Here is a 16,920-nt window from a genome sequence, read left to right as displayed (position 1 = left end):
CTCTCTCAGGACATCAATGCGAGCGCCTGTGTCTTCAGTCACTCTTTAAAGACTTTAAAGCTGTCCTCTCTCTCAGGACATCAATGCGAGCGCCTGTGTCTTCAGTCACTCTTTAAAGACTTTAAAGCTGTCCTCTCTCTCAGGACATCAATGCGAGCGCCTGTGTCTTCAGTCACTCTTTAAAGACTTTAAAGCTGTCCTCTCTCTCAGGACATCAATGCGAGCGCCTGTGTCTTCAGTCACTCTTTAAAGACTTTAAAGCTGTCCCCTCTCTCAGGACATCAATGCGAGCGCCTGTGTCTTCAGTCACTCTTTAAAGACTTTAAAGCTGTCCCCCTCTCTCAGGACATCAATGCGAGCGCCTGTGTCTTCAGTCACTCTTTAAAGACTTTAAAGCTGTCCCCTCTCTCAGGACATCAATGCGAGCGACTGTGTCTTCAGTCACTCTTTAAAGACTTTAAAGCTGTCCCCTCTCTCAGGACATCAATGCGAGCGCCTGTGTCTTCAGTCACTCTTTAAAGACTTTAAAGCTGTCCTCTCTCTCAGGACATCAATGCGAGCGCCTGTGTCTTCAGTCACTCTTTAAAGACTTTAAAGCTGTCCTCTCTCTCAGGACATCAATGCGAGCGCCTGTGTCTTCAGTCACTCTTTAAAGACTTTAAAGCTGTCCTCTCTCTCAGGACATCAATGCGAGCGCCTGTGTCTTCAGTCACTCTTTAAAGACTTTAAAGCTGTCCTCTCTCTCAGGACATCAATGCGAGCGCCTGTGTCTTCAGTCACTCTTTAAAGACTTTAAAGCTGTCCTCTCTCTCAGGACATCAATGCGAGCGCCTGTGTCTTCAGTCACTCTTTAAAGACTTTAAAGCTGTCCTCTCTCTCAGGACATCAATGCGAGCGCCTGTGTCTTCAGTCACTCTTTAAAGACTTTAAAGCTGTCCTCTCTCTCAGGACATCAATGCGAGCGCCTGTGTCTTCAGTCACTCTTTAAAGACTTTAAAGCTGTCCTCTCTCTCAGGACATCAATGCGAGCGCCTGTGTCTTCAGTCACTCTTTAAAGACTTTAAAGCTGTCCCTCTCTCTCAGGACATCAATGCGAGCGCCTGTGTCTTCAGTCACTCTTTAAAGACTTTAAAGCTGTCCCTCTCTCTCAGGACATCAATGCGAGCGCCTGTGTCTTCAGTCACTCTTAAAGACTTTAAAGCTGTCCTCTCTCTCAGGACATCAATGCGAGCGCCTGTGTCTTCAGTCACTCTTTAAAGACTTTAAGCTGTCCTCTCTCTCAGGACATCAATGCGAGCGCCTGTGTCTTCAGTCACTCTTTAAAGACTTTAAAGCTGTCCTCTCTCTCAGGACATCAATGCGAGCGCCTGTGTCTTCAGTCACTCTTTAAAGACTTTAAAGCTGTCCTCTCTCTCAGGACATCAATGCGAGCGCCTGTGTCTTCAGTCACTCTTTAAAGACTTTAAAGCTGTCCTCTCTCTCAGGACATCAATGCGAGCGCCTGTGTCTTCAGTCACTCTTTAAAGACTTTAAAGCTGTCCCCTCTCTCAGGACATCAATGCGAGCGCCTGTGTCTTCAGTCACTCTTTAAAGACTTTAAAGCTGTCCTCTCTCTCAGGACATCAATGCGAGCGCCTGTGTCTTCAGTCACTCTTTAAAGACTTTAAAGCTGTCCTCTCTCTCAGGACATCAATGCGAGCGCCTGTGTCTTCAGTCACTCTTTAAAGACTTTAAAGCTGTCCTCTCTCTCAGGACATCAATGCGAGCGCCTGTGTCTTCAGTCACTCTTTAAAGACTTTAAAGCTGTCCTCTCTCTCAGGACATCAATGCGAGCGCCTGTGTCTTCAGTCACTCTTTAAAGACTTTAAAGCTGTCCTCTCTCTCAGGACATCAATGCGAGCGCCTGTGTCTTCAGTCACTCTTTAAAGACTTTAAAGCTGTCCTCTCTCTCAGGACATCAATGCGAGCGCCTGTGTCTTCAGTCACTCTTTAAAGACTTTAAAGCTGTCCTCTCTCTCAGGACATCAATGCGAGCGCCTGTGTCTTCAGTCACTCTTTAAAGACTTTAAAGCTGTCCTCTCTCTCAGGACATCAATGCGAGCGCCTGTGTCTTCAGTCACTCTTTAAAGACTTTAAAGCTGTCCTCTCTCTCAGGACATCAATGCGAGCGCCTGTGTCTTCAGTCACTCTTTAAAGACTTTAAAGCTGTCCTCTCTCTCAGGACATCAATGCGAGCGCCTGTGTCTTCAGTCACTCTTTAAAGACTTTAAAGCTGTCCTCTCTCTCAGGACATCAATGCGAGCGCCTGTGTCACCGGGAAGCCCATCAGTCAGGGCGGGATCCACGGCAGGATCTCTGCCACCGGGAGAGGAGTCTTCCACGGCATCGAGAACTTCATCAACGAGGCGTCGTACATGAGTCAGATCGGCCTGACGCCTGGGTTCCAGGACAAGACCTTCATCATCCAGGTATGAGTCAGCATTTTGAGTCCTGAAGACATGAGTCAGCATTATGAGTCCTGAAGACATGAGTCAGCATTATGAGTCCTCAAGACATGAGTCAGCATTATGAGTCCTGAAGACCTGAGTCAGCATTATGAGTCCTGAAGACCTGAGTCAGCATTATGAGTCCTGAAGACCTGAGTCAGCATTATGAGTCCTAAAGACCTGAGTCAGCATTATGAGTCCTAAAGACCTGAGTCAGCATTATGAGTCCTAAAGACCTGAGTCAGCATTATGAGTCCTCAAGACCTGAGTCAGCATTATGAGTCCTGAAGACCTGAGTCAGCATTATGAGTCCTCAAGACCTGAGTCAGCATTATGAGTCCTGAAGACATGAGTCAGCATTATGAGTCCTGAAGACATGAGTCAGCATTATGAGTCCTGAAGACCTGAGTCAGCATTATGAGTCCTGACCTGAGTCAGCATTATGAGTCCTAAAGACACGAGTCAGCATTATGAGTCCTCAAGACCTGAGTCAGCATTATGAGTCCTGAAGACCTGAGTCAGCATTATGAGTCCTAAAGACCTGAGTCAGCATTATGAGTCCTGAAGACATGAGTCAGCATTATGAGTCCTGAAGACCTGAGTCAGCATTATGAGTCCTGAAGACATGAGTCAGCATTATGAGTCCTAAAGACATGAGTCAGCATTATGAGTCCTGAAGACATGAGTCAGCATTATGAGTCCTGAAGACCTGAGTCAGCATTATGAGTCCTCAAGGCCTGAGTCAGCATGATGAGTCCTGAAGACCTGAGTCAGCATTATGAGTCCTCAAGACCTGAGTCAGCATTATGAGTCCTCAAGACCTGAGTCAGCATTATGAGTCCTCAAGACATGAGTCAGCATTATGAGTCCTCAAGACCTGAGTCAGCATTATGAGTCCTCAAGACATGAGTCAGCATTATGAGTCCTGAAGACATGAGTCAGCATTATGAGTCCTGAAGACCCGAGTCAGCATTATGAGTCCTGAAGACATGAGTCAGCATTATCAGTCCTCAAGACCTGAGTCAGCATTATGAGTCCTGAAGACCTGAGTCAGCATTATGAGTCCTGAAGACATGAGTCAGCATTATGAGTCCTGAAGACCTGAGTCAGCATTATGAGTCCTGAAGACCTGAGTCAGCATTATGAGTCCTGAAGACCTGAGTCAGCATTATGAGTCCTAAAGACCTGAGTCAGCATTATGAGTCCTAAAGACCTGAGTCAGCATTATGAGTCCTAAAGACCTGAGTCAGCATTATGAGTCCTCAAGACCTGAGTCAGCATTATGAGTCCTGAAGACCTGAGTCAGCATTATGAGTCCTCAAGACCTGAGTCAGCATTATGAGTCCTGAAGACATGAGTCAGCATTATGAGTCCTGAAGACATGAGTCAGCATTATGAGTCCTGAAGACCTGAGTCAGCATTATGAGTCCTGACCTGAGTCAGCATTATGAGTCCTAAAGACACGAGTCAGCATTATGAGTCCTCAAGACCTGAGTCAGCATTATGAGTCCTGAAGACCTGAGTCAGCATTATGAGTCCTGAAGACCTGAGTCAGCATGATGAGTCCTGAAGACATGAGTCAGCATTATGAGTCCTGAAGACCTGAGTCAGCATTATGAGTCCTGAAGACATGAGTCAGCATTATGAGTCCTGAAGACCTGAGTCAGCATGATGAGTCCTGAAGACATGAGTCAGCATTATCAGTCCTCAAGACCTGAGTCAGCATTATGAGTCCTGAAGACATGAGTCAGCATTATGAGTCCTGAAGACCTGAGTCAGCATTATGAGTCCTGAAGACCTAAGTCAGCATTATGAGTCCTAAAGACCTGAGTCAGCATTATGAGTCCTAAAGACCTGAGTCAGCATTATGAGTCCTGAAGACCTGAGTCAGCATTATGAGTCCTCAAGACCTGAGTCAGCATTATGAGTCCTAAAGACATGAGTCAGCATTATGAGTCCTAAAGACATGAGTCAGCATTATGAGTCCTAAAGACATGAGTCAGCATTATGAGTCCTAAAGACATGAGTCAGCATTATGAGTCCTAAAGACATGAGTCAGCATTATGAGTCAGCATTATGAGTCCTAAAGACCTGAGTCAGCATTATGAGTCCTAAAGACCTGAGTGAGCATTATGAGTCCTAAAGACATGAGTCAGCATTATGAGTCCTACAGACCTGAGTCAGCATTATGAGTCCTCAAGACCTGAGTCAGCATTATGAGTCCTGAAAACCTGAGTCAGCATTATGAGTCCTAAAGACCTGAGTCAGCATTATGAGTCCTGAAGACCTGAGTCAGCATTATGAGTCCTCAAGACCTGAGTCAGCATTATGAGTCCTAAAGACCTGAGTCAGCATTATGAGTCCTAAAGACCTGAGTCAGCATTATGAGTCCTCAAGACCTGAGTCAGCATTATGAGTCCTCAAGACATGAGTCAGCATTATGAGTCCTCAAGACCTGAGTCAGCATTATGAGTCCTGAAGACATGAGTCAGCATTATGAGTCCTGAAGACATGAGTTAGCATTATGAGTCCTAAAGACCTGAGTCAGCATTATGAGTCCTAAAGACCTGAGTCAGCATTATGAGTCCTAAAGACACAAGTCAGCATTATGAGTCCTCAAGACCTGAGTCAGCATTATGAGTCCTCAAGACATGAGTCAGCATTATGAGTCCTCAAGACCTGAGTCAGCATTATGAGTCCTGAAGACATGAGTCAGCATTATGAGTCCTGAAGACATGAGTCAGCATTATGAGTCCTCAAGACCTGAGTCAGCATTATGAGTCTTAAAGACCTGAGTCAGCATTATGAGTCCTAAAGACCTGAGTCTGCATTATGAGTCCTAAAGACCTGAGTCTGCATTATGAGTCCTAAAGACCTGAGTCAGCATTATGAGTCCTAAAGACCTGAGTCAGCATTATGAGTCCTAAAGACACGAGTCAGCATTATGAGTCCTCAAGACCTGAGTCAGCATTATGAGTCCTCAAGACATGAGTCAGCATTATGAGTCCTAAAGACACGAGTCAGCATTATGAGTCCTAAAGACACGAGTCAGCATTATGAGTCCTGAACCCTTTGACTCTTGTCTTCAGGGTTTCGGTAACGTGGGTCTGCACACGATGCGTTATCTTCACCGTTTCGGGGCGAAGTGCGTTGGAATCGCAGAGATGGACGGAAGCATCTGGAACCCCAAAGGCCTCGACCCCAAAGAGCTGGAGGACTACAAACTGGTCAGGAATGGAGATTACTGTCCAAATATACATGTTTTACTCCAACATGTTCTTTCTGATGTTAAATATGTGCAATTGGTTTCCTAAAGCACTGGTTCTCAAACTTTTTCTGTCAGGCCCCCCCAACACAAATAGACAGGATCAGTGGCGGCGCCAGAGATTTATTTTGGGGGTGCTGTGGGGTAGCTTGACGTTTCATAGAGGGTGCTCAAACATTTAGGGTTTCCCATTAAGGTACCGGGCGCTACAGAGGAATGTTCTACTGCAACACTCCCCACGCACACACACACACACACACACACACACACACACACACAACGTACCCGCGACTGTTACAATGAAGGCTCGATAATCAGCTCACGGCATATAGGTGTAAGCAGGTGTAAAGTACTATTTTTTTATAGGTGGTGTGTGGACCTCACATAGGGGGGACCGGGGGCATGCTCCCCCGGGAAGATTTTTAAATATTGAAGTTAAAGCATCAATCTGGAGCACTTTGAGAGCAACATGAGAGATCTATGGATACCTCTCTCAACACCAGATGAAACAGAACTGGAAACAGATTTACTTTTTCTTTATGGATATTTTACAAATCACTCCCTTTTAAACTGTATTCTTGTTTTACTGTCATATAGTATTTCATAGCTGTTTTTCATTTATTCTCTTGTTTTTTTATAACTATAATGATCATATAAACGTGTGCCTCGGAAATAATTGTTTACATTAATGGTGACCAAACCGTTTGAGATAACGCTGAGAGTCCTTTAGCTCACTGAGCCTCTCAGTCTGGCAGGAGAGGACTCTCCTCCAGCTTGTTGTTGAAAAAACTCCTTATATCCGTTAGTGTAGCTCGCTAGCACCAGAAGCTAACAACAACGATCTCCGGTACCGGTGCGCGCTCTCTCTCTCTCTCTCGCTCTCTCGCTCTCTCTCTCTCTCTCGCGCACACAAAATGGCTCGTTCCACACACACAGAGCCGAGCTTTAATGAAACACAGAGACCCAGGCGTAATGGTACTGCATCATATTATTTTCGAATCAATAATTTTTCAAAATATGATTTATTTTTTTTAAATCTTTTTAAAAAAAAATTATAAGCATTTTTCCTCCTGGTCTCTCGCGCCCCTCACTTTGAGAACCGCTGTCCTAAATTAATGTTATGTGTGTTTCTAGAGCTTCTTTTTGTCGTCCAATATAAATATAATGTTGTACTTTACCAAATGAGTATTTTTCACTTTTTTTATTTCCGCGCGTCTCCAGGCCAACGGGACGGTCGTAGGTTTCCCGAACTCCACTCCCTACGAGGGAAGCATCCTGGAGGCCGACTGCGACATCCTGATCCCTGCAGCCAGCGAGAAGCAGCTGACCAAGAGCAACGCTCGCAAGATCAAGGCCAAGGTCACACAGAGACACACACACACACACACACACACACACACACACACACACACACACACACACACACACACACACACAGAGACTCACAGACACACACACAGAGACACACACAGAGACACACACACACACACACACACACACACACACACACACAGAGACACACACACACACACACACACACACACACACACACACACACATCACACACAACACACACACACACACACACACACACACACACACACAGAGACACACACACACACATAGAGACACACACACACACACACACACACACACACACACACACACACCACACACACACACACACACACACACACACACACACACAGAGACACACAGACGTGCCCCACACACACACACACACACACACAGAGACAACACACACAGACACACACACACACACACACACACACACACACACACACACACACACACACACACACACACACACACACACACACACACACACACAGAGACACACAGACGTGCCCACACACACACACACACACACACAGAGACACACACACACACACACACACAGACACACACACACACACACACACACCACACACACACACACACACACACACACACACACACAGAGACACACACACACACACAGAGACACACACACACACACACATTGTCTTGTAATCTCCCATGGTTTGAGCCTGTTTCTGGGTAGCTGTACCCTCAGATCTAGCTGAGGTAACCACACTGACTACATTTCCCATGATGCATCAGTGACTGAGTTTCTGCTGCAGATCATCGCTGAAGGAGCCAACGGGCCGACGACGCCCGAGGCCGACCGCATCTTCCTGGAGAACAACGTGCTGGTGATCCCGGTGAGGAAACATTCTCTATTTGGATTAGTTTGTTTTATTATTCATATTCTCTTTTCAATTTGTTTAATTATTTATTTATATATTTTAAATGATTTTAACTTTATTCAGTTATTATTCAGGTGTTAATAACGTTCATATTTTATTCTTCCCCACTCTCCTTGTTCCTTTTTTCCTCTATCCTCTCATCTCCTTGTCTCCTCTCTTTATCTCTATCCTCGTCTCCTTGTCTCCTCTCCTTGTCTCCTCCCCCCTCAGGACATGTACCTGAATGCAGGTGGAGTGACGGTGTCGTACTTTGAATGGTTGAAGAATCTGAACCACGTCAGTTACGGCCGACTCACCTTCAAATACGAGAGGGATTCAAACTACCACCTGCTGAGTGAGCACCTGAGAGTCTGTACTTCCTGTTGCAGTTATTGCCTCGTTAACTTCCCCCTCGTTAACCTGTCCCCTCGTTAACCTGTCCCCTCGTTAACCTGTCCCCCTCGTTAACCTGTCCCCCCTCGTTAACCTGTCCCCCTCGTTAACCTGTCCCCCTCGTTAACCTGTCCCCCCTCGTTAACCTGTCCCCCTCGTTAACCTGTCCCCTCGTTAACTTCCCCCTCGTTAACCTGTCCCCTCGTTAACTTCCCCCTCGTTAACCTGTCCCCTCGTTAACCTGTCCCCTCGTTAACCTGTCCCCCTCGTTAACCTGTCCCCCTCGTTAACCTGTCCCCTCGTTAACCTGTCCCCCTCGTTAACCTGTCCCCTCGTTAACCTGTCCCCTCGTTAACCTGTCCCCCTCGTTAACCTGTCCCCTCGTTAACCTGTCCCCCTCGTTAACCTGTCCCCTCGTTAACCTCCCCTCGTTAACCTGTCCCCTCGTTAACCTGTCCCCCTCGTTAACCTGTCCCCTCGTTAACCTGTCCCCTCGTTAACCTGTCCCCCCGTTAACCTGTCCCTCGTTAACCTGTCCCCCTCGTTAACCTTCCCCTCGTTAACCTGTCCCCCGTCTACTTCCCCCTCGTTAACCTGTCCCCTCGTTAACCTGTCCCCCTCGTTAACCTGTCCCCCCTCGTTAACCTGTCCCCTCGTTAACCTGTCCCCCTCGTTAACCTGTCCCCCTCGTTAACCTGTCCCCTCGTTAACCTGTCCCCCTCGTTAACCTGTCCCCTCGTTAACCTGTCCCCTCGTTAACCTGTCCCCCTCGTTAACCTGTCCCCCCTCGTTAACCTGTCCCCCTCGTTAACCTGTCCTCCCCCTCGTTAAACTGTCCTCCTCGTTAACCTGTCCCCCCTCGTTAACCTGTCCTCCTCGTTAACCTGTCCCCCCCCTCGTTAACCTGCCCCCCCCCCTTGTTAACCTGTCCCCCCCGTTAACCTGTCCTCCTCGTTAACCTGTCCCCCCCCTCGTTAACCTGCGCCCCTCGTTAACCTGTCCCCCTCGTTAACCTGTCCTCCTCGTTAACCTGTCCCCCCCTTCGTTAACCTGTCCCCCCTCGTTAACCTGTCCCCCTCGTTAACCTGTCCCCCCTCGTTAACCTGTCCTCCTCGTTAACCTGTCCCCCCCCCTCGTTAACCGTTATTTCTTTAAAATATTTCTTACAGTGCAGACGCTTTTCTGCTTGCTCCTGCCTCTGCTTACTTTTTATGCTGATTTTCTTATTCTTATTCTCTGAAAACTTCGAGCAGCGGCTCCTGGACATTAACTTATCACTGGGACAGTTCATCTTCGTAAATAGACGGAGGGTTTCAGCCATATTTCAAAAATGTTACGACGACCTCAGTCTTACAGTAGCGTAACCTAGCAACAGCTAAAGCCTGGTAGGCTACTGCATGCTATTTAGCTTAAGCTAGTTAGCAGCAAAATGCCTCCGTTCTCTACAGATGACTTCCACAAACTTCTACAGAAGATGGCTGTGTTGGAAATGAAAATGCAACGGTTGGAAGTTAATGTGGAAATGAATGGACTATGTCGTGGGAATGACACCACTTTACCAGTGTTGGAAAATAATGAAAAAGGGTATGCTAACTCACAGCTAGTTAGCAGCTACAAGGATTCCAAGGAACAGGAGGGCTGTGTACCGGGTAATAAATCTACAAGTGGTGGTCCTCCCTGGAACTCTAGGCAAAGCCTAACGGAGCGTCCACACTACAGCTTCAAAAAAAGCTTGGAGCTGGGCGTGTCTGGAGCTTGGGGATTTTATTCAAGCAACGCGAACAACAACCAATCACATGAATCTCCCGCCCCCGACATACAAAGCAAAAACCCCCGGGGATTTTATGCGAGCAATATATATATATATAAACTCCCCAAACAGGCGAAAACCTACCAGTTCCCCCCACTGTCTCTGCCACCTCCCTCATGCCTGGTTCCTCCGGGTTGTATCCCGGTAGGTGAAGAGGGTCTGGTCATACAAAACCGGGTGGTTGCTACGGCGATAGTTAGTTTCTCCTCCGACTTTTTTTGAAATATAGAAATGAACGGCGGGATATCTCTCCCAGCTTAGACGCGGTTTGATTGGCTACGGCTTCAGCTGTCAGATTTTCAGAAACGGGATTTGATTGGCTGGCGCTGGCTACTCCGGCGGAGACGGACCGCTCTGCTACCCACAATTCAGTTCTGCGAAAAAGCGAGGCTACGTGACGTCACCCCATTGAAACTGAATGGGCAGATTGGAGCTTTCGACGCTGTCGACGCTGTAGTGTGGACGGGCCGTAAGTGTAAATCATTTCCATGGGATTTGGGAGGACGGATAACAGGCAGAGCCCAGCGCTCTGAAATCTGTGATGCGACCGGCTGGCCTGCATTGTTATCACCCAGGAAGAGCGCCTCTTCAACCCCTAAACAGCCGTGGACAGCTGCTAAAGGGAGAACTACAAACAATCCTCCTAAACCACCAAGTGTGCCAATCCAGAACAGATACGCTCCGCTGACCGAGAACCGGAGATCTCTTTCTGATGACCTGAATAACCCGTCCTCTTCACACAGCAGGGTAAGGACCAATAGCTACTCCAAAAGTAAAAGGCTAGAGGGAAAGCTAACGACTGGGCCTGAAACTCTGATTGTGGGTGACTCTGCTGTAAGAGATGTAAAAGGTCTGTGTAGTAAGAACAACACCAAAGTACTCTGTTTTCCCAAGGATGTGGTCTCTGACTTGGCTGAGAAGATCCTGCATATTGGGGCTGAACATCCGACTGTGAAGAATGTGGTTCTGCACATTGGAACAGATGATGTTGAGAAACAAGAGTCAGAAGTGCTGAAAGAAGACTTTAAATGTCTGTTGGAAACTGCCAGCTCTCTAAATGCAGAGGTGTTCATCAGTGGCCCTCTGCCGCCAGGCAGAAGAGGAGTGGAGAGATTCAGCCGACTGTCTGCACTGAACACCTGGCTTTCAACTGCCTGCGTCATCAATCTGTTCCCTCTGCCAAGGACAAGCGGCACGAGGAATCAAACCAGGAGAAAGACACAACACATCGCTCAGAAAACCCTGAAGAAGTATCACTGCACCGCCTGAGGAATGTTCTGATTATGGGAGACCTATGAGACACCCGGAGGAGTCTCCACCGCCCGTCACCCCCTGGGTCTGAATATCTCTGAGGTTGTGGTGACTGATGTTGCACTCTCTGACCATTCCTGTGTGTTCTTTGAGAGCTCTATTTCTGTTCACAACAATGTTCAAAAAGAGGTAACCACAAAGCGATGTTTAACTGAAAATACTAGGGAAATGTTACTCAGGATGTTTCTTCCACACTTGCCCCTGCTAACATCTCAGTAAATGAGCTAGTAGATCATTTTAATTCAAAAATGTAAAATGTTATAGATGCCATTGCTCCAGCTAAGGTAAAGGAAGTGTCTGGGAAGAAAATATCTCCATGGAGAAAGGCCATGACCGTGAGAACAGAAACATCATCAAACACCATGACACAGTTCCATCAGATTAATGATAGAAACCTAGAGGACATTATTCAACTTCTGAAGTCCTCCTCCTGCTGCCTTGATATTATTCCAACAAGGTTTTTCAGAGATGTTTTTCGTTGCATGGCCTCAGATCTACTTCACATAGTAAACAAGTCTCTTCACTCAGGTGTTTTTCCACAGGCCCTGAAAACTGCAGTCATTAAACCGCTCTTAAAAAAGAATAATCTAGATGCTTCAGTGATGAACAATTACAGGCCCATATCAAACCTTCATTTCTAGGTAAGATCATTGAACAAGTAGTTTTTCAACAGTTGAGTAATTTCTTGCATTTAAATATCTGTTTCGATGTGTTCCAGTCAGGCTTCCGTCCAAACCACAGCACTGAGACTGCTCTTGTAAAGGTCTTTAACGACATCCACTTAAAGGGATAGTGGAAATTGAACCCCAAATGGTTTCGTTTTAACTTATATACAAGCATAATTACGTACCAAAACAATCACACCTGATTAAAAAAATATAATAATTGCCTTACGCATGTTAGAAGCACTTTATTGCAGCTTCCCCGAACTTTTTTAGAAACGAAATGATCGATTCAGCCAAACCGGAAGTGAGGAAAACTCAGGAAGACGAAACGATAACAAACCATGGCGTCCATGCAGAATGAACGTGGAAGGGCAAATATACCAGACAAAGAAGAAGGATTGTACGAGGTATCCAGTGATGATAGCGAGTCAGAAACATCCTCTCGGCTTTCCTGCGAAAATGTAGTTTTAGGAACTGAATCTGAATCCGGTTCAGTAAGCGACGATGGTGAGAATATTGAGCCAGACGATGGACCATTACGTCCTTATTTGTTCGAGCCCGAGGTGATGGAGTTAGTTCACGGCATGGGCAATGGCGAGGATGACCAGGACCAGGCGCCAGATGATGCACCCCTACGCAAATAATCTTGACTGGTAGGTCCCTAAGCATAGCTCACGCTAGGCGCTATATTATATATTGCAAAAGTTGGCATGCATGCACTGTAGGCCTATGGCTATGCCCGAGGATGACTGCATGTAGGGTACATTTCATAACATACCAGGGTCAGGTTCACATAAATTATCTTGTCACATTTATTATTGTATATGTAACAGCCTTATGGGCATTAATTACATGAATACATGTAAATGAATTGTATACTAGCATGATATACAGCTAGAGCCAATCGGTCTTTTGACGTAGTAGGGTCCTAATCCTAGGCTAGCCAGGCTGCCTGTCAAGTGTAGGCTGTACTCACAGTACTGTTAGTCTATCATGTCTATATGATGACTGTAGTGTACACATTCGACACTGTGTACCGGATTATCGGATGACGAGGCCTCCGGTCGCCTAATCGACAGGCAATAAATGGCGTTGTACACAATGGTACAGGCTAATGATGCATTAAATCAGCCAGAAAACATAATAAAAATACTCGTGCCTCGTCCAATGTTTGTGCCCGTCTTCCTTTGTTTTCGTCATCACCCGAAGATTCCCGAAGTATTTCGTTTCATTGAGAGGGCGTGGTCGGGAGCAGTAGAATTGAAAATAAAATGAAAGGCGCATGAAATAAAAAATAAAGGTTTATTATGCTTATTTTTAATAAAAATACATAAGTTAAACCCAAAATTCGCAGATTTCCACTATCCCTTTAAACACAGACAGTGGCAGAACTTCAGTGTTAGTATTATTAGATCTCAGTGCTGCGTTTGACACTGTTGACCACAGCATATTACTGGACCGACTGGAACACTGGGTGGACAGAAACAACTTTGTTTCTATAGGTACATACACATCTGAGTTGACAAATATGACATGTGGGGTTCCTCAAGGCTCCATCTTGGGGCCTCTTCTCTTTAACATCTACATGCTACCACTGGCTCAGATAATGAAGAACAACAAAATAAGTTACCATAGCTATGCAGATGACACACACATTTACGTAACAATTTCACCAGGAGACTATACTCCAGTTCAAACACTGAGTAAGTGCATTGAACAAATCAATGACTGGATGTGTCAGAACTTTCTCCAATTAAACAAAGATAAAACTGAGGTAATGGTTTTTGGAGCCAAGGCAGAACGTATAGAAGTTAGCGCTGAGCTTCAGTCTGCAATGTTCAAACCAACAGATAGACAGAGATCTAGGTGTAGTCATGGACTCTGACCTGAGTTTCAACAGTCACATTAAAACAGTTACTAAATCAGCCTACTATCACCTAGAGAACATATCTAGGATTAAAGACTAATGTCCCAGCAGGATCTGGAGACACGTGTCCATGCCTTTATCTTCAGTAGACTGGACTACTGCAAAGGTGTCTTCACAGGTCTCGTTAACCTGTCCCCTCGTTAACCTGTCTTCCTCGTTAACCTGTCCCCTCGTTAACCTGTCCCCTCGTTAACCTGTCCTCCTCGTTAACCTGTCCCCCTCGTTAACCTGTCTTCCTCGTTAACCTGTCCTCCTCGTTAACCTGTCCCCCTCGTTAACCTGTCCCCTCGTTAACCTGTCCTCCTCGTTAACCCCCCCCCCCCCCCCCCACCCCACAGTGTCGGTACAGGAGAGTCTTGAGAGGAAGTTTGGGAAACACGGCGGTGAAATTCCCATCGTTCCCACTTCAGAGTTCCAGGCCCGCGTCGCTGTGAGTACAAACTGCAGAGATCACCTGATCACCTGTTCACCTGATCACCTGATCACCTGATCACCTGATCTCCTGTTCACCTGATCACCTGATCACCTGATCAGACAAAAATCTGACTATTTAAACAAATAAAAAAAGACATTTTGAGACAGAAATGTGAAACACTTGGAGGTGGATTCTGTGTTAATGTTTGGGTTGTTGCAGGGAGCGTCGGAGAAAGACATCGTTCACTCAGGTCTCGCCTACACCATGGAGCGCTCTGCCAGGGTAACACACACACACTCTCACACACACACACACACACTCACTCACTCACTCACTCACTCACTCACTCACTCACTCACTCACTCACTCACTCTCACACACACACACACTCACTAACACACACACACACACACACACACACACACACACACACACACACACACTAACGTTCATCTGTTAGCAACGTGCTGATTGTAATATGACACATTCCAAGTCTCTTCGTGCACGTTCTCGATCTCATCTGTTTTTACTCAGACTCTCTGATTGTAGGAGGAGCCTGAGAGCTTCATTGTAGGAGGAGCCTGAGAGCTTCATTGTAGGAGGAGCCTGAGAGTTTCATTGTAGAAGGAGCCTGAGAGCTTCATTGTAGAAGGAGCCTGAGAGCTTCATTGTAGGAGGAGCCTGAGAGCTTCATTGTAGGAGGAGCCTGAGAGCTTCATTGTAGGAGGAGCCTGAGAGCTTCATTGTAGAAGGAGCCTGAGAGCTTCATTGTAGGAGGAGCCTGAGAGCTTCATTGTAGGAGGAGCCTGAGAGCTTCATTGTAGGAGGAGCCTGAGAGTTTCATTGTAGGAGGAGCCTGAGAGCTTCATTGTAGGAGGAGCCTGAGAGTTTCGTTGTAGGAGGAGCCTGAGAGTTTCGTTGTAGGAGGAGCCTGAGAGTTTCGTTGTAGGAGGAGCCTGAGAGTTTCGTTGTAGGAGGAGCCTGAGAGTTTCATTGTAGGAGGAGCCTGAGAGCTTCATTGTAGGAGGAGCCTGAGAGCTTCATTGTAGGAGGAGCCTGAGAGTTTCATTGTAGGAGGAGCCTGAGAGCTTCATTGTAGAAGGAGCCTGAGAGCTTCATTGTAGGAGGAGCCTGAGAGTTTCATTGTAGGAGGAGCCTGAGAGCTTCATTGTAGGAGGAGCCTGAGAGCTTCATTGTAGGAGGAGCCTGAGAGCTTCATTGTAGGAGGAGCCTGAGAGCTTCATTGTAGGAGGAGCCTGAGAGTTTCATTGTAGGAGGAGCCTGAGAGTTTCATTGTAGGAGGAGCCTGAGAGCTTCATTGTAGGAGGAGCCTGAGAGCTTCATTGTAGGAGGAGCCTGAGAGTTTCATTGTAGGAGGAGCCTGAGAGCTTCATTGTAGGAGGAGCCTGAGAGCTTCATTGTAGGAGGAGCCTGAGAGCTTCATTGTAGGAGGAGCCTGAGAGTTTCACTGATATCTCTAAACTAGCTGTGAACAGGTGTTATCTACCTGCATGTGAAGGTGTGTTTGTCCACCAGAGGGCAGCAGGGATCAGCTCACCTGTTCACTCTTCTTCTGTTGTCTCTTCTCCTGCAGGCAATCATGCGGACGGCCAACACATACAACCTGGGTTTGGATCTGAGGACGGCAGCGTACGTGAACGCCATCGAGAAGGTGTTCCAGGTGTACAACCAGGCGGGCCTCAGCTTATCTTAGAGAGACACACACACACACACACACACACACACACACCTGTCTGTTACATGTTGAAGTCAGATTATTTCGGGTTTTATCACAAATATGTATTTTTCCCCTCAAAATTGTTGGGATTTATTTCATAGAACATTCCGGGGTTTTACCCAATTTTATTTCTTCTGAAATTGTTATGATTTTTTTTCACAAAATATCTGATATTTTCTAAGAACTCTTTTTCATAAACTATTCCTACAGTCTTTCTAACCTGTCTGTCTGTCTCTCACCTGTCTCTCACCTGTCTCTCACCTGTCTCTCTGTCTGTCACCTGTCTGTCACCTGTCTGTCTCTCTGTCACCTGTCTCTCACCTGTCTGTCACCTGTCTCTCACCTGTCTCTCACCTGTCTGTCACCTGTCTGTCACCTGTCTGTCTCTCTGTCACCTGTCTCTCACCTGTCTCTCACCTGTCTCTCTGTCTGTCACCTGTCTGTCTCCTGTCTCTCACCTGTCTGTCACCTGTCTCTCACCTGTCTCTCACCTGTCTCTCACCTGTCTGTCACCTGTCTGTCACCTGTCTGTCTCTCTGTCACCTGTCTCTCACCTGTCTCTCACCTGTCTCTGTGTCTGTCACCTGTCTGTCTCCTGTCTCTCACCTGTCTGTCACCTGTCTGTCACCTGTCTCTCACCTGTCTCTCACCTGTCTGTCAC

General features: G+C 46.6%; 1 protein-coding gene across 2 annotated transcripts in view; it reads left to right on the top strand.

Annotated features, from left to right (window-relative positions):
- LOC117440819 (glutamate dehydrogenase 1, mitochondrial) overlaps positions 1–16,444 on the top strand; it is a 30,487-nt gene extending 14,043 nt beyond the window's left edge. For both annotated transcript variants that reach the window (XM_034077050.2, XM_034077051.2), the window contains exons 6-13: positions 2,289–2,468; positions 5,576–5,713; positions 6,973–7,110; positions 7,896–7,976; positions 8,232–8,355; positions 14,445–14,536; positions 14,741–14,803; positions 16,116–16,444. In XM_034077050.2, the coding sequence (XP_033932941.1) occupies positions 2,289–2,468; positions 5,576–5,713; positions 6,973–7,110; positions 7,896–7,976; positions 8,232–8,355; positions 14,445–14,536; positions 14,741–14,803; positions 16,116–16,235 (936 nt within the window). In that variant the 3' untranslated portion in view covers positions 16,236–16,444. The remainder of the gene's footprint in view (positions 1–2,288; positions 2,469–5,575; positions 5,714–6,972; positions 7,111–7,895; positions 7,977–8,231; positions 8,356–14,444; positions 14,537–14,740; positions 14,804–16,115) is intronic.
- The last annotated feature ends 476 nt before the right edge of the window (positions 16,445–16,920 follow it).

The sequence above is a fragment of the Pseudochaenichthys georgianus genome, unplaced genomic scaffold (assembly GCF_902827115.2).
Source record: "Pseudochaenichthys georgianus unplaced genomic scaffold, fPseGeo1.2 scaffold_1252_arrow_ctg1, whole genome shotgun sequence".
In the NCBI taxonomy this organism is placed as follows: Eukaryota; Metazoa; Chordata; class Actinopteri; order Perciformes; family Channichthyidae; genus Pseudochaenichthys; species Pseudochaenichthys georgianus.
Note: the sequence above shows the minus strand (reverse complement) of the source record. Positions and strands in the feature narration are given on the sequence as shown.